This window comes from Schistocerca serialis, chromosome 1 (assembly GCF_023864345.2).
Source record: "Schistocerca serialis cubense isolate TAMUIC-IGC-003099 chromosome 1, iqSchSeri2.2, whole genome shotgun sequence".
Classification (NCBI taxonomy): Eukaryota; Metazoa; Arthropoda; class Insecta; order Orthoptera; family Acrididae; genus Schistocerca; species Schistocerca serialis.
The window spans coordinates 797229825-797256286 of NC_064638.1; the positions used below are offsets into that span (position 1 = coordinate 797229825).

General features: G+C 38.3%; 1 protein-coding gene across 11 annotated transcripts in view; it reads right to left on the reverse strand.

The window, feature by feature from the left end:
* LOC126483787 (putative thiamine transporter SLC35F3) overlaps positions 1–26462 on the reverse strand; it is a 647658-nt gene that overhangs the window by 173721 nt on the left and 447475 nt on the right. For all 11 annotated transcript variants that reach the window (XR_007587781.1, XM_050107011.1, XM_050107014.1 and 8 more), the window contains one exon: positions 14530–14719. Coding sequence is in view for 10 of the 11 variants with exons in the window: in XM_050107011.1 (XP_049962968.1) it covers positions 14530–14719 (190 nt within the window). In the remaining variant the exon portion in view is untranslated. The remainder of the gene's footprint in view (positions 1–14529; positions 14720–26462) is intronic.

Consider the following 26462-nt stretch of genomic DNA (forward strand, 5'->3'; position numbering starts at 1 on the left):
AAGACACAGTAACTCTTAGAGGACTTTCACTGGAGGCAATATGACCACCCTCTATACTGACATCACCTCACCCCTAGCAACTTCTGTCTTTTTTTGCATCTGAGGAAGTTCCTCACTGATCAAAAATTCAACAACTATTATGTGCTCAAAGAACATATTACTACATGGGTGACAACTAAGGCAGCAATCTTCTGTGAGGAAGGCATACAAAAACTTGTGCCATGCTATGTCAAGTGCCTACCAAATGGCAGGAGCTAGTAGAAAGGTAGTTTAAGATTTGTAATTTTTTGCCAATAGACAGTTTTTCTGTATCTGTGCTCATTTTGTTTTTTCAATGAAACAGAACTTACTTTCTGGAAGCATATTGTATCTTACAGTTCATCAAGGAAACGGATTATTAATAAGGTTATGCAGACATCACTAGAGGCAAACTATTTTTGTACATCTTAATACTGATTCTCTTGCAGAGAGAATGTTTTAAGGACACTCAGAATTACTGATGTCCAGCTTTGTGTTATTTCCTACAGTAATGTTCCCAATAAGTGAAGGTCACAATCAACACATTTAGAAAACTTATTCTTAGAAATAAATATCATCAATGACACATGTAACAATAATGAAACAATGGAAAATCCGGGATGGAATGTAACAATATTACGGAAAGGATAGTTACTACTCACCATATAGCACAGATGTTGAGTCGCAGATAGGCACAATAAAATGACTGTCACAAAATAAGCTTTCGACCAACAAGGCCTTTGTCAAAAATAGATGACAGACACACATACACATACTCATGCAAAGCTTATTTTATGACAGTCTCTTCATTGTGCCTATCTGCGACTCAGCATCTCCATTATATGGTAGGTAAAAATAATGGAAATTCCTATTGGGAACAATATGTATAACAAGAGAAAGGTAAGCAGTCACCTATAATGGATCAATGTGTGGAGTATAGTAACAAATAATAGAAAACAGCTTTTGAGCATTAGCTCTTTTTCTAGAAACAGTTCACACATTAACACATACAACCACAGAGACATACAAACGCACACCCAAAACCTAGTGTGAATGCCATTTTCTGTTATGTATCACTGTGTTCCACACATTGGTCCAGTATATGTGATTGATTGGCTTTCTGTTATCCACTGATATGGATGTAACAATAGTAATTCATCATGATGGTGAAACATTTACCATAAAACATGCTCAACAATCTGGTTCAAATCACAGTATACAGCAGAAACATACCTCATTGTGTTCAGAGAAAATTCATAAGAACTCATTGTTAACTATGTTCTTTCAGCTTTTTAAGTCCTGCTTTTTCTTATAACACACATTTACAAAAATTAAGTAGAACCATGGACAAGAAGTGGATAAAGTGGGCTTCAAGAATTTTGTAATGGGAAATAAAGCATCTATATCATATTCAAAGGACAAATTATAACCAGAAGTTAAAATCCTTTGCTATCAGTGTAAAAACCTGAAGACTGTTATCAAAAAAGCCAAACACATGTACTATACATAACACCCTAAGAATAACACCCTAATTTGTTAAACAATATACAAATGAAAATGACTTTCTAGGTGAAAGACAGTGTGTGGTGGTAATTATGATACTCTGAAATAACTGATCACAAATTTCAATGACAACATTCTAGCAGTGGCATTGGAATTGCTAAAGCATAACTGAATACAGATGCATTAAGTTTGCTCAATATGAAACAGTTTACATCATCTACTGTCATTATTTTAAAAATTAAAGTCCCTATGTAAACTACGTAAATAATTAGACTTTTAAAAATTGGCTCTTCTTTTTGGCTATAGCTGAGTTTCTAGCAGAGTATTAAAATTTTGAGTCGACTTGATATATTTGCCCTTTAGCTGCACGTATAATCAGTCATAGATTCAAGGGATTTTTCAAGACACTCATAAATATACAATTGTGACACATATCTACAAAATTAAGAGAATAAAATCGTCTCCAGACTTTCCAGGAAAGTGGCTTATACTAGCATGTTGTCACATTTTTCAAAATTTAGCATGAAAATGACTTCTGAATTTGACTTTTGGACTGTATTATCATATTAACACTTACAATTTCACAAATGAAGTACTAGCATGAGTAAACAAAATAGAGCTCAGGCAAAACCTAAACACATAGCTTCTTTACAAGGAATAGTAGAAGTCTTAAGCTAATAATCTGCAGCCAAAGACAATGGTCATGTGTGTGCAAGTCATGCTTGTGTGAATTTGTGTATGATTTGTACTTTACAAGAAGGCATTTTGGCTGAAAGTTCAAATGTATAGCAGCCTTTTGTTGTGCCTGTCCAGGACTCAACATCTCCTCTACATGATGAGTGACAGTCTATCCCTTTCATAATACAGTCATTATCCTAACCTGGATTTTCCTTTGTTAGAACATAAACACATACAGAAATATCATATGATTTCATAGCTTTGATCTTATTTTTTATGAGGTTGGGAAAGTTTTGTGATCTTACAGAGAATGATACTGGTACTCTTCCAAATATGTTGTAATAGCGTAGAATATGAATTACTTGGCTGTGATGTTCATATGTTCTCCGAAGTACAAGTCATGGAGCATGTGCTCAGGGGTGCTTAGTAATGGGACATGACCTGTCTTTGACAGTAGCAAGGTGGAGTTCTTCATCTTTCATGTAGAAATCAGCTGGTCATATGTCAAGTGCTCACAATCTACAGAATCGAGGAGTTAATAGCCCACAAAAATTATAAGAAATTAGAATTATATGGGTTCTAAATGGACTGAATACAAAAGGGGAAACTGAGTGAAACAAAAATTTATAAGAGTGTCAATTTCTCATAGAATCTGTTTGTATTTGCATATTTTAATAAAAATTATAGTAATGTAAGTGTGAGAATGGAAAGAACAGTCAAAGCTGATACAAGGAAAGCAATCTCCCACTAATGGCTGAAGTTTAAACACAATGTGTCAAGGAAAAGAACATCACTAACTTTCAAACTTTCCATTTTTTTCTAGTATAGTTCCACACATACACCCAAATCCAGATGTTTGCAGCTGTGGCAACACTGGCTGTTTATGAGCATTTGCCCTGGCAGTTGAATGTAGACAGTGGGGCAGGAAAAGGAAAGAATTTGAGCAACTGGGAGGGAGGGGAAAAACACATAATGTAAAGAGGTTCAGGGAAGTATGGGAAGATAGGTGAGGAAGAGACAAACAGCTATTAGTGGCAGAGACAGAATCACATTTAAAAATGTTAATGATCAGGTAAGAGCAAGAAAGAGAGAGGAAAGAGGGGAGAGAGAATGGGATGGTTCGTGATTAATGGGGGATGAGCAATAAACAAAAAAGAGAAGTTGGTACATGGTAGGAAAGAGGTCGAAAATGATAAGAAAGTGTTGCATTAGGGCAAGCAGGAGGGTCCAGTTTGTGGATATGGGAATTAGTTAAGTTGTAGATTGGGGGGTGGGGATGACATTATAGGATATGCTGAACGCACCATTCTCTCCTGTCCAGATCAGTGGCACTAAAGGGTGTTGAAGCAAGTTTTGAAGTTGTTAGTGGTTGATTTTTCAGTTAGCCACAGTTTTGTGTGGCAGGTAGAGAGATGGTTATTTGTCACACCGATACCACAGTAACTGTGATGCAGATAGTATTTTACATGGCTGACTTCACCCAAGGCCTGCCCAGAACTCAAACATGAACAAGGTGTGTGTGTGATGGAGAGATCTTGCACTTGTGTTGACCACCTGGGAATAACCAGAGGGAGCGTAATAGGTAGAGGAGATGGCACAAACCCTGTCACTTTCCTCCTTTTAGAATACTAACAGACTGCATAGGCTAAATGGATGACAGAGTAACAACTTGAAAAATGAAGGTAGAGCTTTTGGTAGGATATCGCTCATTTCAGGGCACAACAGAAGGTAGTCATATCCCTGATGAAGCATGAGGTGGTGTTGGGTGAAGGTGAATATAGGTTGTAAATTGTTTTGTGCTGGCGATGGGGGAAGAAATTATGTGTGAAATCTGTTCCTGGCCTTGTTGATCAAGATACTGTATATTTTTAAAGGCTCTGGCAAAGTTACTAGTGTAACTGCTCCTTCCCACTGCAGTTACAGTATCTATAATGAGAGTCAAAAAGATTGCATGGTCTGAGTAATGTAGAGTCCAAGAACAGAGCATTGTGCATGCCCAAGTCCAAAAGTGCCAATGTTCACAACTGTAGTGGAGTGTGGAACTTCATCTTGGTGCTTATATCATCAAATAGAAGCAACATAATATTTAAGATACATTATACATCAAGATGCATTGTAATTTAACTCATTGTATTGTTTCTTAGAAAAATCATTATTCTAGCACATAGAAACTTTTGAAATATAAGAACTCCATGTTGGTTGAGCTACTACAATGATGAGCATCTCACATTCGTTTCAAGGCTGAGTGGATGCGAGCATGGTAGCTCAGTGTGTTCGGTCAGAGAGTTCATTGCCCTCTGTAATAATAATAATAATAAAATGAGTGAATGGATCAACAGTGAACTTGAATGGGTGTCATGGGACGTTCAGCCCAAACAAATGCAATGGACAATAACAGAGACCACCACCTGATGTCTCTCTAGTTTTCAGCTAAGAGAAACATATCAGCTGACTGGCATATTTTTCTAAGTCCTTACAAGTGGTTCACATTGGATGTGACTTCCAGTACCTGTTGTTTCTCATTTAACATTTATTCTTCAACTATGGTAGGCCTATTCAACCACTACACTAAAAAGAAGAAGTTGGTAACTCCTTGGTAACATGTCAACTTACTGTACTAGTAGCTTTAATACGTCGGATCGACTTTCACAGTGACATTTTTTTTCATCATGACACAAATGTTTCATGCTTTATTTACTTTTTGTTATACATTCTATTTTCTTTTTTTCACTTTTTTAAATATTCTCTTGAATAAATAACTAATTATCGTTTGTGAATTTGATGTCTAAAAAAATCTTCCTTGGAAGGTAATATTTATCTGACTGCTCATAGCAATAAAAATAATTATCCTCGTTGGGTAATATTCATCTGACCTCCCATAAAAAAAAAATACAAATAATATAGTAGCAAGTAGATTTGTATTTTTCAGTTAATATTTTTGGCCTAATAACTATGTAGGCCTTTTAGATAAAAATAAAATAAAATGAAGAGTAGGCTACATATAGCTTCAGTATTTTGTACACATGCCATTGGCATCAAGAACAGCTTTGATCCTTTGCGACATAGAATTTACAAGTCTATGGAAAAAGTCCTCATCCATGCCAATACTCTCCCATGAAGAATGAGCTAAACCCCCTAGGGCATTCACAGCATGGAGGGGGGTCCGGCCAGTTGTCCCACAGAGTCTTCTTAAGTTAAGCCAATATGTGCTCTATGGGGTTGAGATTAGGTGGCTTTGGAGGGTTCGGAAGGCACTGGATAATATCTCCCTCCTCTGAAACAAGCTCTGAAGCCTAATGCTAGTTTTTGATGGATGATTATCATGCTGGTTAGTGAGATGTCCTTTGGGGGACCAAAGTTGAGCTCCAGGGATGATTACATTTTCAAGGACATGTTCATAGGATGTTGAATTGAACTTGTCTTGGATAAGTTATAAAGTTCCTGCACCCATTAAGACATCCAGTCTCAACATTTCACACTTATGTGTCCACTTCTTGCACAGGTGGCCACAAAGCATGCATCACGTCATTGCCCATCTGTGCAGAAAGCAAGAGCAGGACCTCTTGTCAGAGACAATGTCTTTCCTCCAATCGACATCTTCTCAGAATCTCACAATTGTAAGTCTATCCATGGCTTATTGGTCAGACAACAGTTCTTTGATAAGATGATGATGGGAACTGACTCCATGGGTCTTTAATCTTCTGAGAGCAGTTCTGGACGAGCACAGGAAATGTGAATTTCTCCTTAGTTCCTGGATAATTGACAAAGGAGCATTATAGGCTGCCCTGACCAGTTCTTCCTCTTGTCTCCATGTAGAAATGCATGGTTTTCCAGGTATTGAACATCTCACCACCTCACCACTACCTCTAAATCATCTAATCTATCTCATCAATACCGTACCGATGTCCAGCCTCAGATGCACTAACACCAATTTCAAAGAGAGCAATTATTCACTCACAAACATCCATGTCAGACATTTTGAAGCAGACCTAAGATGAATGCCTGTCAGCTGATACATTTCACTTAGCTGAAAACTATAGAGGCACCAGGTGGCTGTCAAAGTAATCACAAATAAATACATCCATTTTCAATATTTTTGCTATGACCACTTGTCTGTAAAAAAAAGAAGTTAAATGTTTGTTGCTGTATTAATTCTACTGATGTGGAGTTCTTATATTTCAATCATTTCTATGTACTTGAATTATGATTATCAAAAGAAATGATACAATGAATTAGACTTGCAATGAATATCAGCATGTATTGTACCCTAACTATTATGATGTAAATGCCAAGCTGAAGCTCCACATGCCACTAGAATTGTAAACACTGGCCCTTCTGAACTTGGGTATATGTAATTCTCTGTTGTTGGACTCAAAATTATTCAGACCGGGCAATGTTTTTGCCTCTCATTGCGCAGTTTCTATGATTATAGGGAAGGGGTTTGTTGACATAAAATTCCTTACAACTCTTGGAGTGGAGGTATGATGGTGACTGATGTGTTTTAAACACAAAGAAGTTTTTAAAAACCAATTAAAAGGTGGGGATAAATATCCAGAAATTTAGCATGTTGTCCTGACAAAGAGTCAATGAAAGAAAATTGAGAGTAAAAGTTGAGGTTGTGAAGTAAAGGAAAGAAGTGATTCATTCGAGGGACCCAGATCATGAAGTCATCAATGAAACCAAACCAAACAAACCATTTCCTTTTTAAGGAAGTCCTTAAACAGGTCACCATATAAAGCTGATATGTGGGTTTCATGGCAGTTCCACTGATTTATTTTTAAATTTCAGCTCCAAAAGATAGATTTTTATTTTTCCAAATGTGGTTGAAAAAAGGATTAAGAAGTGGATGACTGATCTGATGTCAGCAGAATATTAGGAAAGGTAATGTTATGTGACAGTGTGACAATAAACATGAGGCATGTTTATCTACTTTGACTAGGAAGGTATCTAGGGGGAGTGGGACAGTAAATAAGGTGGCAAGCATGGAAGTAATTAGTTTTTTAAAGTAGAAAGAGAGACTGTGGATTATTTGATTGGAGACATTGACTGACATGGAGGATCTTTCTGTGAAACTATTGTAATCAGCCTAGATGGACAGAACAATAGTTCAGTTCTTGCTGAGATTTCTAGTGCGACAAAACAAATATTCTGAGGAATTTTTGGAAGCAGTGTGAAATTCTGGGATGGAGTAAGAGAGAAAATGTTTGTAATACTGGTATTGAATAACTAGTGGAGGGACTGCCCCACAGTTGGCTTGGTTAATAAGCACAGTGGTGAGTCTGAGTAAAATGGTACAATGATTAAATCACTGGAATCTCATCTAGGAGAAGTTGGGTGCAAAGCTGATTCAGCCAAGCAGGTTGAGGCTGCCATAAATTGATTAAGATGAATTGTAGGACTGTTCCTCTCAAAAAAGACATGAATGATGTCCTTCTCCCTCCTTTGGCATTCCAAGTTGTTTGCCACCTCAAATGTCCCTATTGTCTGCCAGAAGTGTGATAAGGTCATTTAGTTCTAGGTCATAGTTGTGATGCTTGACTCACTGGAAATGGATTTGGGGGATGAAAGTGATACCATGTTATAGGTGAGAAATACGTGGAGGGTTACCAGAGGGTGGCTGGGTGGTTGAGGATTGAGGAGTGTAGTTAAACTGGAGTTAACAGTTAAATATGAGGCATTATAAGAAGAAGGGCAACATATTCATGTGAAAAATTGGTTCAAAAAATGGTTCAATTGGCTCTGAGCACTATGGGACTCAACAGCTGAGGTCTTCAGTCCCCTAGAACTTAGAACTACTTAAACCTAACTAACCTAAGGACATCACACACATCCATGCCCGAGGCAGGATTCGAACCTGCGACCGTAGCGGTCGCGCAGTTCCAGACTGAAGCGCCTAGGACCGCTCGGCCACAACGGCCGGCTGAAACATTGGTGATGATGTTGGGTGTATGGAGAGGGTATTTGGGAGTAGTGTATTTTACTGGGTGAAAAGGAAGTCTCTGTGGGTGGAGAACAAAGCAGGCATGTAAGATGTAAGCTAAGAGCTACGAGCTATTGAATGGATGAGAATATCGTGTTTGATGGGAGTAACTTTTTTATTTTATTTTATTTTATTTTTATTTTTAGTGGGTTGTGATGGATGTAAGAAACAATTAGCTTAAACAGCTTTTTGAGAATGTTGTACCTATTGTTGGAAGAAAGGGTATTAATTTCAAAGATGGGATGCAGGGATTTATAGACACAGAGTAAAAGAATCTGTGTTCACAGTTATCAGTTATAATGAAATTTGCACAATCAAGAAGCTAAGTCTGACAGCATGAGGTATGGATATGTTTATAGCGCCATCTGATAAGAGACAAAGAAGTGTTGAAACTGAAACTAGAAGGGTGAATTAAATGTTTTATCTGAGGTAGTAGAGAAGATGGTTGATTGGTGATGATGGTGAGGGGAGAAAATGGGGAGGGGTTCAGTACAGTAGTCATTTGTGTAATTACCAATTGCAATAGTGTTGGTGGTTTATGGGCATTCAGTGATGTTATCAGTGAGTTGAAGTAGTAAGTGCTCAAATTCACAATGCTACATGATGAGCATGAGTGTAGGAATCTGACATGAGTGAGAAGAGAGAAGGATTAGATGTAAGAAGCAAAAGTGACTGGGTGGATGAGTTCCAAACAAGTAACTCAAGTCAAGTAGAATAACAATGAATACAGTGATGGAAGAGAGATAAGTGAGCAAAAATACTACTCCTTTGTTTTCACTGTCGCTGCTATGTCGATGAATACTAACACTCATGATACCTATCGGCTCACTGCCATAGGATACCACCTTTCTCACACCAACCTATTATCGAGTCATCAAAAGGAATGCTTCCTAACAGCACAACTCATTGTTGTGTAACTTTCAATGATAACATCTTCATCATCTAGGTCATGACAAGCATTGCCTCTGCTCTTTTCTCTACAATCCTAACACCTACTCTAAAATGTACTTCATTCCCAGCACCTCATGTTCTTGGATGTTGATATCACCCTTTTTCATGGCTCAGCATAAACTTCTATCTATATATGACACACCAACCTGAAACAACACCTCCATTTCAACACATGCCAGCAATGCCAAGTCAGAAAATTCCTCTGCACAGAGTTGGTACCCATGGATGTTGCAACTGCAATGGGAAGCAGGAGGTATCTGAATATGCTGATAACCTAGCCAGACAAGCAATATCATGCACAGCTAGTCATAAAACATGTTTCCTAAGTTACTTCTTCCCCTGATATTAAGAAATTCACCATACCTGTACATCACTTACTAGCCAGTATTCCCCTAATCATCAACATCAACCAAGCCTTGTAAAACACAACAACATCCACCGCCAAGGCTTTGCTTACCAGTCACTAGGCCCTGACTTCCATGGTTATCCTCTGTGGGTAACCCCTTTTCCAAAACATCCACAAAGTACTTTCTAGAGCAGTCCAGTCACAGTCAAGTCCTAACTGATCACATGAAGGGCCACATGTGAAAGCAGCAACAATGTGTACCATGTGTGTTGCAATTAATGTAGAGTATACTGCATGCATATGATGATTAGATTCCTGTCTGCTCACATGAATGGCATCTGCTACACTGTACTTAACTGTAGATGTAACAACAATATTGTTAAACATGCAGTCCATATAACACCAGTGACTCCAAAACTCAGTCAAACATACACGCTGTTTGATCATCCTTCCAGCACATTCACCATTGCTTGGCACTACTGCTGTTTTTGTCCATCTTCAGCTTGTAATGTAACAGAATGGGAATACATATTACAAGTTCGTTGATAAAACCTTCTAATGCCAAAACTGCACAAATAGTTCATTATTTACAATAACTGGTTTCGACAGACTTTGCAGTCAGCGTCAGGTCTTAAAATTTTTTTTGAACTGTCTGAAGACCTGAAGATGACAGCAAAGTCCGTCAAAACTGATTGCTGTAAATAAAGAAATATTTAAAAGGTGTTGACTTAAAAAAGTTTTTATAAATTAAAACAGATTGCTCCTTCTGATTTCTCAACATGAGAAAATCAATTGAATACGGTACTTCAGTATCATGTTAACTGCAAACTACACGCAGTGGCCATTGTAAAGGTACATTGCAGTTCATTATCAGTTTGATATATAAATGTTGATGTATAAAATGATAACATTGGAATACAGTTGGCTGATTTCCATTGCAAATTCAATATGTGTTACTTATTAAACATATAACCCAAATTGAAATGTAAACAGAGGTGAATATAAATTACTTCTAAACTGTTTAGCTACAAGGACAGTAATTTTATTTAAAATATTCAACATTTTGTTACTGAAAACATGTTATGAATATCAGAATTTGTTTATTTTAATTGTTATTACAGATTTATTGCAATGTATTGGAATTTCAACTGAAATTACATAATTAAAAAAGTAAATGTCTCTCAATCAGCATTATTATTATTATATATGGAAATTGTGTCAAGACAAGTTTAATTCAATATCAAGCAATTCATAGCTGTCAACTTTGATTGTAAGCCATAAAATTTAGAGAAACAATGATGTCCACTTTCAGCATTGACAGTTGTAAATTTATAAAGGCAGCATAGTTGATGCCATGGGGAGTCAGTGTTGAAACAGAATTTGTGATATAAATTCTGTGATTGTCTTTATTATATTGTAATAAATCCTGATGTCACACTTTACTGTGTGAACTACAATATTTATTAATTAGAATGCCACTAAATTATCCTGACCTTACTGATGATGAATGCCGAAAATGTTTAAAAGGAAATGTTGTTAGCTTCAAGGGTACACCACATTGAACTTGAGATTTTTAAGTAAAATATTGAAGTGTGTTCATAACAATGTTGGCACATTTCAAGCTGCCAGCTTTTCACTTGCTTGCCTTCACCCTTTCAATTCACTTTATTTAACATGTCACTTTTCCTATTTCAAGACTTTATATTCTTCCTTTTCCCCTTACTTCTCTCTTGCTCTCTGTTTTGTGACTGTCATTGCAATCAGTCACATTATGTCACTACCACTCCATGCCACTTCACTCTCTTGAATCCCAAAATTTCCTTACTTCTTCCATGCCCTATACCTTCCCACATCTCAGTTAGTTTAGTCCATTTGTCATCACTCACATCCATCTGTTCACACCAGCCTTCATAAACAGTCAGCATGCCAATGGCTGTGAGTGTAAGCACAGACATGTTACTGCATCTTTGATCAACTGCTTGCCAGCAAGTGTCTGCCTTTCTTTCCACTTTTTCTACATGTGCATCGATACAAATGGCAAAGGGTACTTAGCATTATACTGGTACTATATGTTAATGTTCCTTTCTGCTCCATTCAAAAACAGTGAAAGGAAAGTATGACTCCTTAAATACTCTGCAGTTGGACTAATCTTGTCTTTATAGTTCCTACTGGAGTGCTATGTTGGAGACTGAAGTATGTTTCTAGATTCTTCACTTACTGCCGGTTCTTGAAACTTAGTAAGTAGGTGTTTACTAGTAACTGGAATATATCTTCAAGTTCCTGACAATTCATATTTTTCCACATTTCCACAACAGCCTACAGTGGCTCAAACAAACTTGTAACAATTTTTGCTGTCCTTATTTGAATATGTTCAATGTTCCCTGTTAGTACTATTTGGTATAGGTTGCACACATTTGATCAACGTTTTAAGCCGAGACACAGAAGTGTTTAAATAATCTACTATATAGTGTAGAATGGTCGTATTTTTCTAGTAACCTGCCAATGAACTAAAGTCTGACACCTGCTTTACAAGTGAATGTATTTGATCATTCCATTTTGTATCACACAAATTGTTACATTCAGGCAACCGTATAAATTAAACGATTCCAGTTGTGAGTCATTGATGCTGTAATCATACAGTAAGAACTAGAGTGGAAAACTGGCGATAGAAGAGTACAAAATGATGAGGAGGCTTTGCATCAGAATGAAATGTATGCCAGAGAGGATGAGTATATATGTAATGGGATAGGAGTTGCACTATCTCTTAGTGACAGTTCACACTCATTAGTAATATTGTGCATTTATACATTTTTCTTGAAGATCTGTAGAGTCTCTTGTGTTCCATGAATTGCACGAGTTTACATTTCTGTACATTTAAAGCAAGTTGCCTGTCTTCACACCCCTTTGAAATCTTATCAAGATCTGAGCAGATATTTGTGCAGCTTTGTTCAGACAACATTTCATTACGTATAACTCTACCATCATTTTTATACATTGTACTAATGATGACTGATACTACTAGATTTTGAAACTGATGCTGTATCTCAACATTCTGATTCCCTCTGGAAGGTTTGTGTTCCTTGACAAATGCTAGGTATGTTATTTTCATGCATTGTCCATTTCATTTACTTTTTTTGGTCTGTGATCAGCTTTATATCTTTCAGTGTTTCCAGCTCATTATCCTTCACTACATGTACTACTGCAAAATGAAAATATACATTTTTCTTATGGGAGACTGATGTAGTGCAATAGGATTGGACAGAGTGGTTACATTGGGTGAAATTTCAAGGGGATAAAGGAGGCATGGAGGGGGAGAGAGGACCAGAGAAGAGAGGCTGACAGCTGGAAGGGGGAGACAGCAGGTATATGAGATAGGAATGTGGCATCAGTGAGATCATTTTAGCTGCAGGCAAGTGAATTGAACACAATGGTGTGGGGGAGTGGATTGGGAGGGGGAGACATACAGGGCTAATATAAGGACCAAGCACCATAAGCCACCACTGCAGATACCAAGTTGAGAGGCTTGCCAGAGACACCATATCACAATCAGCAGAAGCCACTTGCACCACCAAGCTGAGAGGAGCACCCAAGTGCAAGACTTGTAGACAGTGCTTATAACAATTAGTAGCAAAATCTGATGGGTGAAATAGTATGTGGGAAAAGGGGGAAACAAATAATAAGTCATTTGTGTGAAATAATGTTCTCAAAGTGGCCATGGAGACAGAACAGAGGAAGAGGGAGAATGAAGAGAGGAGGATGTGAGTGCAGGATTAGGGAAGTTAGGGTCATGGGGCAGGGGTGAAGATGGGTGGTGAACAGGCACACACAACTTCATTCCTTATACACCTCAGAAACTGTGTCCTCACACATAACTACATATTCTTTGAGGGGAAGATATACCAATACCAAAACCATTTCACAGCAATGAAATGTCTTTCATATAGTATGGCCAACCATGGATGATATATCTACAGTGATGAGCAGTACCTAGTGCAGCATGCTGACAGCCTTCACAGAGAGGCATTGCTCTCTCAATATAGTCCACAACCAGATTTCCTGTGCCACATACACATATGCTCCTAATCCTGTGAATGCCCCCAGTACAACCGGCCACAAAGGAACACTCTCTGTACCATACAATATCATCCCTTGACCATATCTCTCATTAGGGCCTCCCCCGTGTATCACTTTGTCCAGAAATGAGGAACATTCCTTCACACCATTCCCAAAGTAATATTCTGCCACCCATCTAATCTAAATAATCTGCTTATAGACCAGCCCCTTGCTACATTGTTCATATTCCTGTGGAAGACCAAGATGTAAGACCAATCTGATAAATCTATGCTGTCTTCCTAAACCCGTCCCATCACGTATTTATTATACCATAACACAGGAATGACTACCTGTGAAGTAAATCATATCATGTACCAATGCAGCAGTAATTTACACACACCATTTTATGTGGATGTGACCATCAACTATCTATCCACACAAATGGATGGCCATCACCAAACTGTGGTCATGATCAGAGTTTCACCCAGTGGTAAGCACATTGCTAAGCTTAACATGCTCAATTTTGATGGCTACTTCACAACCCATGCCATCTGGACCCACATCCCAAACACAAGCTTTTTCTGAACTTCCCTAATCCTGCACTCACATCCTTCTCTCCTCATTCTCCCTCTTCCTCTGTTCTGTCTCCAATTACCTTTACTTCTTAAATAATTTATATACCTCTTAGGATTCTCCATGATAAAATTCATAAAAGATTTTTATCTGTGTTTGTTTGACAGCCCAGGAGAATTACATGTTTGCAGGGTCTTAAGTTGATATCTAATTTGGATTTTGTACTATAGTGCAATTTTGGTACCGCATTGTAAGTAATAATGTTAGTTGCTTCTTTTTCCACAGTTTCAGTTGCATTCACAATCTACCATATGGATACAAGTATTTCTGTTTCACAAAAAGAAAATTTTACATATTGGCAGAGAGATTTTAAAAAATTCAGAATGCTGAGCACATCAAAAGCTGTTGCCATGAAAACAAAATTTACCAAGAGATAGGCCACTTGCTCCAAGCAACGCTGGCCATGGCAGTTGCCTCCAGTGCAGTATTTCAGTGCCTGTGAAGTACAGTGTAAGGCACACAGGCCATAATAAGGCAGCATTGAACATGCCAATCAGTGAGAAGAAGAGAGATACTTGTCCATAACTTGCTTCTCCAATTACTTTTTTGAACAATACCTGTAAATAAAATTCACTATTAGACAATTCTCCTTATTATTTAGAAAAAAAGGAAAAAGAAGGATGGGAAGCATTTAAAGTTTTGTTCATAGTGACACAACAAAAGACTAAATGAAAAGGATAAGGAAAAACAAGTGGTTTGAAGCAGTTGGAAGACTCATTTGTCATTCTCCTAAAATGGTTTTGGAAAATTATTGGAATTTAAATCTGAGTTACATAACAAATTTCAAATTTGCAACTCTTGAATCTGAGCTTAGTACATTAACCAGAACATTGTCATATTTGGCACAATTATCTGAAGGATATTGTTGGTTCCCTTTTATTCTACCACTTGGGAATTCACAGGTAATTCCATTTGTAATACAGTATGGATCACTATCGAGAAGATTTGTGAAAGAACAACCTATAATCATTTTTGTACTTGTTTTGTTCAGTATCTGTTTTAGTTTTTCTGTGGAGTCTTGGCTTACAATGTCTTTATAGACTAAGGAAAAAATAAGAAAATATCCTACAGTGTTCTGAAAATACATTCCAGCTACACTGTACAATTAGTCATAAGCAGTACCTGATAATACTGAACTATTTTTAAGGAAATGGATATAAAAAAGCAAGTGGATTCTTTCCATCTGTTATGTTTTCCTTCCCCCAAAACTGTATATTTTTTTTGCAAATTTTGTGGTATCTTCAATATTGTCATGTATGTAACATGTGAAAAGTACCTAGAAATCTCAAATATTGACAAAGGACTAATTCAACTTAACTTTATTGACAGTTACATTCTTTTTATTGTTAGGAATGTAGTGAAATAGTCTGTTTAGCTAAAGACCATGTTAATTATGAATTATAAGTGATTTCAGGTTTTGTTATTATTGTTCATATGTAAATGTATAGGCAATTACTGACTTCATGATAAAGTAGATGACAAAGCTGTAGAAATAAATAAAGTGTTCATGCAACCAGTGACAAAAATATGTTAGGATCACTTGTGATCATCTAATTTCAAAGTAATTAACAATTTTAGGTACAACATTGTTTCTGAAATAGAATCACATACAGTATCTAGGCAAACTAACCAGGCAATTCAGCAGAAAATACTACTGTATCTGGAAGTTCATGCTTCAACAAATATGCATCCACCATTCAATTTCTCAGAAATGTAAATCCTTAATTGTAATTTGTGAAGATGGGGCAAGCAACAATGTATACATTCAGTTTTGGTTATTGTAAACTTATGAAAGGAGTTCAGTTCAGTTCTAGCTCAGTTTGTAGAGTTTTGAAATAAGTAAGATCTTTATCTGTCAATACAGAATAACGTAACACAGTTAATTTAATATGGATTATAAATCGGAAAATGTACTGTATGTTATCTAAATATCATGTCCAGGAGTCCTATCACTAATTTTAGTGACTGTTCCCCATGATTAATTGGACTGTGACTGTGTAAGTATTCTCATTAACTGTGTTTTCTGTATCCTGCATGTGACTGTGAGTGTAAGTGCACCAGGTGTGGTGTGTACTTAAATAACTACCAACTGCATCAGCATGGGCCAGCCGCTAGTGGCTGCCTGTAGGAAGTGGCCACACGCGACGGTTTCCACCATGCCATCTGCTGGTGACTCACACCTTTATGCATGTGGAGCAGCACTGACTCACTCTCACTGTGTTCTTTCTCTTTGCCACTCACATAAGTTATTCTATGTATCAATCAGTTGTGTAGTAACCAAGTAATACATGAAATTGATCCAAGAAACACAAATATGGCTTTACTCATAAACCTCTGAACACTAACAGAAATAAGCGTCTCATGATTACACTTGTAACAAGACAAAAGAATCATTCAGAACATGCTACATAAGTGATACAGAGAACAACTGATGTGAGAGGTACAAACTAAAACAACTTAGTGAGAGTGAGCCAGCACTGCTCTGGTCATGTAAAGGTTTGAGTCACTGGCAGCTGGTGCACGAGAGACACTGCCTTTGGCACACTTCCTACAGGTGCCTCTAGTGTCTGGCCCATGCCAATACAGATGGCGGTTGATTTAAATGTACATGTGTGATGACACTACAGTTGGCACACTTACATGCACTTGTAGCAGGATACAGCAGTGTTCAACTTCAATAATGATTACCACCATCTGTGGCAATGGAGCTAGGTCATGAATGGTATTGTCTGCAAAACCAATAATTACTGTTCATACTTTATTCATTATGATATGATTATCTGATTCAATGGACAGTGTAATGGGTGACCTATACAGTCACACTATACATGAACAATTGTGATGGATTACATTATCGTTAGGTTACTGCACTCAAACAATAATATAGGATATCAACCAACTGTAGTATGTTGTTATTCATTTATCTGTGGATAATTACTGTAGATGAGTTTATAAAATAAAAACCACTTCAGTTGCTTGTAATTTTTTAATTTATTCTACAACCAGGTTTGGAGCTTACAGTTCCATCTTCAGGCATTATCAACTACCAGTAATTGTGGAAATATAAATGTATTGCAGTCAAGCCAGTCAGTCACAAGGGATCACACACACATCAAACAAACTTGAGGGCATTTGTTTGACATGGGTATGGTCCCCCATGACTGACTGGCCTGACCACCACACATTTATGCTCCCATAATTATTTGGTGGCACCTGAGGATGAAGCTTTAAACTTCAAAACAAGTCATAGAATAAATTAAGAAAAGTACTGACAACTAAAGAGAATTTTTATTCTATAAATGTGTTCCTCAATTGTGGCAGTTCATCTGATCAAAGTAGATGAGACTCAAACTGAGCATAAACATTAGTTCATTTAGCAACCAAGGACAGTTAATGTATTTGAACTTAAATTTTTGGTGTAGACAACATTAATGACACTAGCTTATTTCTACTGCCAACTTTTCAGCCCATTTCAATGAAAGTATTGCTATCAAGGCTAACTGTGCAGACAAAATAGGTAAGCTACATTTGGTGCCCTACGGTTTTGGAACACTTTGTCATGGAAGCATCATGGCAAAGAACTTTCATGAAACAGTGAATTTACAAAATAATGAAGTGACAATGAAAATATGGTGACAGTTATAACAGATTTATGCAGTACAGAAAGCTACATTTTGTTCCTTTTTCAGATGATGATGGTTCTTTCCTGGCACAATGAGGGCTTATGAGCTCACAAAACCAGAAAATGTGACAAATAATAGACAGTGACTGTGATAATTAGGAGGAGGAGGAAGAGAGGATAGTCATAGTGATTATGGAACTTAATAATTCAAATTCAAATGGTTAGAATGGACTGTGACAGCAAAAGATATGGCAGTGCACAATTAGTTTTTGGAACAGTGAAATTTTAATTGTTTGAAATTATGTGTAGAAGAGGGATGCTATTATATGGGAACAAATCAACCAATCGAAGTACAGTAGTGCCTGATGTTCCTGTGATTCCATTTTGGACAACAGTCAGTCAGCGAGCAGGTTCAGCTGATGTCACATCCTATATGACCAGCATGGTGCAGACCACATGTAAACAACACACTGAGCACAGCTGACATGGAGGTTACAAGCTACATCAGTTAGCAGATGAGACAACAGCAGCCACAATTGGTGCAGAAAATAATCAAGGTAAATTGACATTCCATTTCATTGTCAGTGATTATTCACAAAAGTGTGTGATAGTGAGATTAAGGACAGTGTGTTAAGTGGTAACAGACAGGGAGTAAGCAATATGAATTGAAGAAAATAGTGTTGTTATGGACAGAATAGATGAATTTAATTTGATATATAAACAAAAAGGAGCCATTAAAAGTGAACCTGAAGATGATAGTGGGTTTAGGTTAGTTTTTGACTTTAGTGATGAACACCTTAACAGTAAATTTTTGAACAAAATGTCTACGGCTTCACCCACCGCTCACGGTTGTATGAATAAAGAAATGTACAGTCCCAAATTCATGGAAAAAGTTAAAATCAGGCAAGAATTATACAATGAAAATCATGGAATGCACAAAAAGTCATGAAATGAGGAAATTAAGTTGTCATTGAGGCAGATTATGAAGTAAATGTATGAGAATATGTGTTGTAAGTGTGACATTAGCAGATTAGATTAAAAAATGGACAAATGCACTGAAGAAATTAGTGTAATTACAACTAAACAAGAAAATAGAGCCTATGAAAGATGCTTTTGAAAATAAATTAAAAGAAGAAGTACAAGATACAGAGGCAAAATTGAATAACGCTAGCAGTGTTTGTACAGCTAACAAAATTAGAATGTGGAAACTATGTGAAGGTAGAATGGAAACTGTTGCTAATTCATGTAATAATAATTTACAAGTATCAAAGAAATTTAGTTCTGATAACAGGGAAGAACTGAAAGTTGCATTGACCAAATTAAAACGGATTCATGTGATAGAATTCTGAGATGGTAGAAAAAGAAGTAGAAGTAAATATGTGATTGTCATTGAAAAGATAATCAAGGAAGATGTAGACTCTACGTTTGCTGAAATTGAGAAGAGGGTCAGCAAAGTGTTAAACATGGTGTCTGTACAGTACCTAACAGAGTTTCTTTTTGTTAGTTGCAAGAAATTTAATACTTTCAAACCTTTTGGTGAAGTGTACGATCTTGATTGTATTAAACAATTCAATGATTTATCAGAAAATTGGAGTGATAAAGAAAAACTACCTATTTTAAGGGGATTTTTGAAGTCTGATGCTTATGGTTTGGCAGCTGAGGTTGCATAATCTTGTAGATCATGGGAAGAGTTTAAGAAATTGTTTTTGAATGAATATTGGTCTACAGATGGACAGCAGAAGATTTTAAATGAATGTTAGGGAGGTCATATGTATGATCCTAAAAAAATGAACTTAAATATTTGCAGGTAGAAATATGTAATGAAAGGATAGTTATGAGATTAGAAAATAAACTTTCACAGGGGATTAGAGTGTTGATTTTGCCTGCTCTGACGTAATATAAATTATGTTTTGAACTATGTGGAAAAAGTGGGAAGAGTGAGGCCCACAGACGAAGACCAGTGGAAGAAACTTCGAGGATAGGAATCATTCAAGGAGGAATTACCATGTGAATATGATGAATAAAGCAGACTCTTGGAGAAATAATGGTGATCAAAGAAATAACTGGACAACAAATGGTCCAAATGGAAACAGAAATGGTACGAGGAATTCCAGAGACAAAAGTGTGGGAGACAATGGTAATTTTGGATCCAATCATTTAAACAGATTTGCTCCAGTTGGGTCTTGGACTTGTGGAAGATACAGGAAAGAGCCACTTGTAAATAATTGTACTTTAATTTCACATAATCTCAGAGGAGAGTAAGGTAGGTGAGGAACCAAAATCATGTCATATGCTAAGTAAAAATGTTTCCAGTAATAAAAATCATGTACTACTAAAATAACAGAAAATTAAGGATGTGAAAAAGACAATATTATGAAATGGATAGATCACTACTCACCATATAGAGGAGATGTTGAGGGACAGACAGGTGCAACAAAAAGATTGCTAAACATTTGAACTTTTGGCCAAAAGGACTTCATCTAAGGTAGACATCACACACACATTCATGCAAGCACAACTCATCCATACATGACCATTATCTCTGGCCATCAAGACCAGACTACAAGCAACTGCACATGATGGGAGAATCAGTGTGGATGGTGGGGGTAAGGAGCAGTGTGGAACAGGGAGGGGGATGGGATAGCAGGATAAGGTGGGGAATGATAAAGTGCTGCCTCCAGGAGTGTACAGGGAAGTGGTGAGGACAGGGTAGGGCATCTGGGTGCATTCAGATGAGAGGGAGAGTGAGAGTAGAAATGGAAAGAAGTGGAGAAGGGAACAAAAGACTGTGGGCACAGTGGTAGAATAGGAGGCTGTCTAGTGGTGGAATGGGAGCAGTGAAGAGGATAGGTGGGTGAAGGATGCGGGACTAATGAAAGCTGAGGCTAGGGTGGTTACAGAATGTGTTGCAGGGAGAGTTCGCACCTGTTCAGTACAGAGAAGCTGGTGTTGCTAGGAAGGATCTAGATGGTGCAGGGTGTGAAGCACTCACTGAAGTGAAGAATGTTGTGTTGGACAGTGTGCTCAGCAACTGAGTGGTCCAGCTTTCTCTTGGCCACAATTTATCAGTGGTCATTCAGGTGGACAGACAGCTTGCTGATTGTCAGCAGTCATGTAGAATGCAGCACAGTGGTTGCAGTTCAGCTCGAAATCACATGACTGCTTTCATAGTAAGCCCTGCCTTTGATGGGTTAAGTGATGCTTGTGACTGGCCAGGAGTTGGTGGTGGTTTGAAGACTATGGAACAGGTCTAGAATCTAGACCCATTGCAAGGATAGGAACAATGAGGCAAGAGGTTAGGAGCAGGGGTGGAGTATTGATGGGCAAGGATATTATGTAGGTTTGATGGGCAGTGGAATATCACTGTGGGAAGGATAGTGGGTAGGACAATCCTCACTTCAGGACACGATGAGAGGTAGTCATAACCCTGATGGAGAATCTGTTTCAGTTGCTATTGCTCCAGTGCTGAGTGATACTGAGTCATGAGTGGAATGCTCCTTCATTGCTGGATGGTGGGACTTTGGAAGGTGGTGGGTGACTGGAGAGATAAGGCATGTTCTGTACAAGGTTGGCAGCGTAATTTCGGTCTGTGAAAGCCTCTGTCGGACCCTTGGTATATTTGAAGAGGGATTGCTTGTCATAACAAATGTGACAGCTATGGGTGGCTCTGTTGGATGGAAGGGGCATCTTGGTGTGGAATAGGTGGTAGCTGTCAAAGTGAACGTAATTTTAGTGGCTGGTAGGTGTGGTATGGGCAGAGGTACTGATGGACTGGATTGAGGGTGAGAAGACCCTATCCACATTTGTCCAGTACCTCAACACCTTCTGCCCCATTTGCTTCACCTGGTGCTCCTCACCCCAACAAGCCCACCTCAAAGATGGTTACATCAGTACCTCCATCCATCTCAAACCTACCAACCACCAGCAATACCTCCACTTTGATAGCTGCAACCCATTCCACACCGAGAAGTCCAGCCATACAGCCTAGCCACTCATGGCTGTTGCACTTCTAGTGATGAGTAATCCATCTCCAAATACACCAAGAGCCTCACTGATGCCCTCACAGACCAAATTACCATCACACCCTTGTAGTGAAACAGATCTACTATGCTTTACCTCTCCAATCACCACTATCTCCAAAAATCCCACCATACTGCCTCAAAGGAGCATTCCTCTCATGACTCAGTACCACCCAAATCTGGAGTAACTGACTCAATCACATTCTCCGCCAGGATTTTGACTACCCCTCAATATCCCATCTCTCCCACAGTAGTACTCTACCACCCACCAAACATACGCAATAGCATCATTCATCCCTACTCCACCCCTGCTCCCAACCCCTTGCATCATGGCTCATACCCCTGTAATAGACCTAGATTCAAGATCTGTCCCATACATCCTTAAACCACCATCTGCTCCAGTCCAGTCACAAACATCACATAACTCATCAAAAGCAGGCTATCTATGGAAGAAGTCACGTTATCTACAAACGAAGCTGCAACCATTGTGCTGCATCCTATGTGGGCACGACAACTAACAAACTGCTTGTCTGCATGAATGACAACATATAAATTGAGGACAGGAGATAGCTGGATGATTCAGTTGCTCATTGTGCTGCCCAACATAACACTCTTCACTTCAATGACAGCTTCATTGCCTGTGCTATCTGGATCCTTCCTACCAACACCTTTTCTGAACTACAGGTGCTAACTCTCCCTGTAGTTTATCCTACATTCCTGTATCAATCTTGGCCTCAAACTTCATTAGTCCCTGTCCCTCACCCACTAATCCCCTTCCCTGCTCCCATTCCACCACTAAGCAGCCTCCTATTCCATCAATGCACCCACAGTCTTTTTTCCCTTCCTCTACTTCTCTCCTTATTAAGTCCCATCTGCCCGCCCTACTTCGTAAGCAGCTGATTGGACTTAGCTGTCCCTCCCTGTCACCACCATGTCCCTGTACACTCCCACAAGCAGCACTTTGCCTTCTCACACTTCTCACATGCTACCTCCCCGTCCTTCCCCAGCCTCCCCTTACCCTCACCACCCAGACTATTTCTCCCATCATGTGCAGTGGCTCACAGTCCAACCTCACTGGCCAGAGACAGTGGTCATGTGTGTATGAGTTGTGCTTTTGTGAATGAGTGTCTGTTGTCTACTTTAGAAGAAGGCCTTTTGGCAAAAAGCTTAGATGTTTAGGAGTCTTTTTGTTGTGCCTGTCTGCATTTCAGCAATTCCTCTACATGGTGAGTAGAAATCTATCCTTTCATATTATTATCATCATACTAAAAGAAGTAGGTATAATGACAGCAGAAGATGATGAGTTAGAAGATGATTTATCTACAAAGTATAAAGATTATTGTGAAAATGAATATCAGAGTGTCATGAAAAAAATTAACAACTTGAAAAAGCAAAATTATTTTATTATCTTTTTTTATGGTTAAATAATGAGGTTAATAACAACTGATTAACCAATATAATGATAGTGAAGTAATAGTAGTAGCAATTCGAGTAACAGTTCAAAAGATAGTATTAATGAAATATGAGGAGCAAAAAAATTTTACAGTTGGTATTCAAAAGGTGAGTGCTGTTACAGTGAATGTAGATGTAACTGGATATTGAAACACAATGTGTGCGAACAGTGAATGAAATTGTTGGGAAGGTGAATGATATGCAGAAAGCTGATGTCAAATGCCACAGCAAGTCATTGATGATTATGGCCTGTGTCACCAAAGAAGGCTCTTTTGCACATAGAGACTAAGTGATAGGGAAATGTGGAGGGGTGAGGTCTGCACATTTGTGGTGGTAGAGACTGGTTGAATAAAAGTCTGCATTGCCAAACTGTATTGATGTGGGCAATGATCAGTTCATTTGCCTACCATAAATCAAAGCATACATTCAAGTCTATGAGAGGAATAATGAATTTTAAAATTTGATTTTGATTGATTGTCTACATGAGAAAATCTTTCCTCATGTCTTGATAACAGTGTGTCCACTGCTCTGCAGTTATAGCCTGTGTGATGTCGGAGTGCAACAACAGTTGATGTAGCTTTATGAAGAAATCAAGTACAATTATTTTCCTCAAACTGATGATTCTTTAATGAAAATGTCATTGAAACTGGCTGTAGTAACTGTCATTTGTTGCAATTTGGATTGTACAGGAAGTAAAAATGCAATACACCATAAAATTAACCTCAAACACAAACCAAAATCATTATATTTACTTGACAACTGCTTCCACTCCATAGAATTTAAAAAAAAAATACATGCAGCACATATATGTGAGTGTGTTTGAATGTAGTCAAGTGTAAATCAGCACTTGCACATACAAGAGTGCAGTGTGGAGCAAACTGCCTCCAGCCAGAACACAAACAGTATATATACAACAACAGAACATTTCAGCACAATGATTCTTGACATTTGTGGATACTTTTAGAATATACTCGAACCGAATATAGAAATTAAAATTGTACAGTTCAGGTGAGTTTTGAACTCACGGCCCTCCGTGCAATAGTTTAGTATCATAACTACTACACCACATTGCTACCCAGCTTCTGGTGTAACATTGCTCCCTCCTTAAGAGAACAGTGTCTCTGTGTTATGTCCTCCTAGTCTGGGAATGAGTCATGGATTCTTCATACTCTGAGTCCTGATGACTGATTCTCATCCTGGTGGTGATCTTAGAACTTCTTTTGCCACTACACTCTTCATCACCTCTCTGCTTGTTGCTTGTCACTGGAGCTTCGAATTTACACTGGGTTGCAGGATCCTTATAGGGCTTCATTTAAAGGACGTTGACTGTATCTCTGATCTTTCATCATCTTGTGCTGGGGTCAAAATCTTTAACTTCGTAAGTAACATCAGACAACTGTCTTACAACCATATAAGGTCCAAAGTAGCGCCTGAGGAGCTGCTCAGAGAGATCAACCTTCTGAACAGGAGTGAAGATCCAGATGAGATCACCTTGCTGGTAGACATCAGGGCGGTGGCTCACGTCATACCTTCGGTGATCATTTTCTTGAGCCTGTAACATGCGGAGTCAAGCTAACTGCTGAGCTTCCTCAGCTCTGGTTAACACCTGGCCAATGTAGTTGTTATCCACGTCGTCAGGATGTAATGGAAACACAGTGTCCATTGCCATAGTCGCCTCACACCCAGGCACCAGGAAAAATGGCATATGTCCTGTGGCGTTTTGTTTGGCGGTGTCGTAGGTAAACATCACAAAAGGTAGCATCTCATCCCAGTTGCTCTACTCAACATTTACAAACATTGACAGCATGCCGACCAAGGTCTTATTAAGGCATTCAGTAAGCCTGTTAGTTTTCGCATGGTAGGCAGTCATAATGTGATGAGTAATGTTGCACCAACAGTTTATCTCTGTCACAATATTCCATCAAAAAACTTTCCCTCAATCCGTAATTAATGACCTTGGGGCACTGTGTTTTAATACAATGTCTTCCAAGATGAATTTGGTTACCTCGGATGCTTCAGCTGTTTTCAAGGCTTTTGTAATGGCATAGCATGTCAGATAATCAGTGCAAACAATAATCCATCTATTGCCACTAGCAGACGTTGGAAGGAGGTCAATCCCAACACACTTGAAAGGCATTTCAGCTGGTGGAATTGGTATGAGTCAGCCAGGTGATTTCCGAGGAACTGCCTTTCTCCTCTGGCACTCTCAACAGTGCGACACATAGTGACGGACACTCCTAAATAAACCTGGCCAGAAAAATCTCTTGCAGATTCTATCATATGTCCTATGTCATATGTTCTATCCTAAATGTCCAGCCTCAGATGTGTCATGGAATTTCTGAAGAACATCTAAGTGCATGTGTCACTGGTAGCCACTTCTTTCCAAACGGATCAAAGTTTTACTTGCAAAGTAATCCATTAACTACCTTAAATTGTCCTTTCACATCCTCTGACCAATTTAAGACAAGCATAATTTGAGATATCATGGCATCCTTCTTCCACTCAGCAGAGAGATCCTGAGGAGCAGTGAGACAGTCACTATCTTCATCAAAGTCTTGATGGTCTTGGATGGGGTTTCTTGAGAGACAGTCGGGATCTTGGTGTTTTCTTCCACTTTTGTACACTATGGTAATGTCATACTCTTGAAGACGTAATGCCCAACTGGCAAGTCATCCTGTTGAATCCTTAAGACCTGTCAACCAAAAATTGAATGGCAGTCTGTAACAACTGAATGTTTTTCCATAGACATACTGTTGAAATTTGCACATGTCCCAAATGACAGCAAGACATTCTCTTTCTGTAGTCAAGTAGTTTCTCTCAGCTTTTGTAAGTGTCCTAGAAGCACACACTATATAACCTTCTCTTTTCCAACCGAAATTTGCACCAGAACAGCACCAATCCCATACCCACTGGCATCTGTGTGTAGTTCTGTAGGTGCTCTCTCATCATGCAGATCAAGTACAGGCTCAGTTGTCAGAGATTTTCGCAGCACATCCAAAGAATCTTGTTGAGCACCACCCCAAATAAATTTAGCATCAGCTTTTAACAACTCTTGGAGTAGTCTGGCTTTGATACTAAAGTCTTTGACAAAACAACGGTAATAAGAACATAATCCGAGGAAGCTTCTCACACCTTTAATACTTTAAAGAATAGGAAATTCTGTTATAGATCTCACCTTTTCTGGATCTGGCCACACACCTTTGTTTG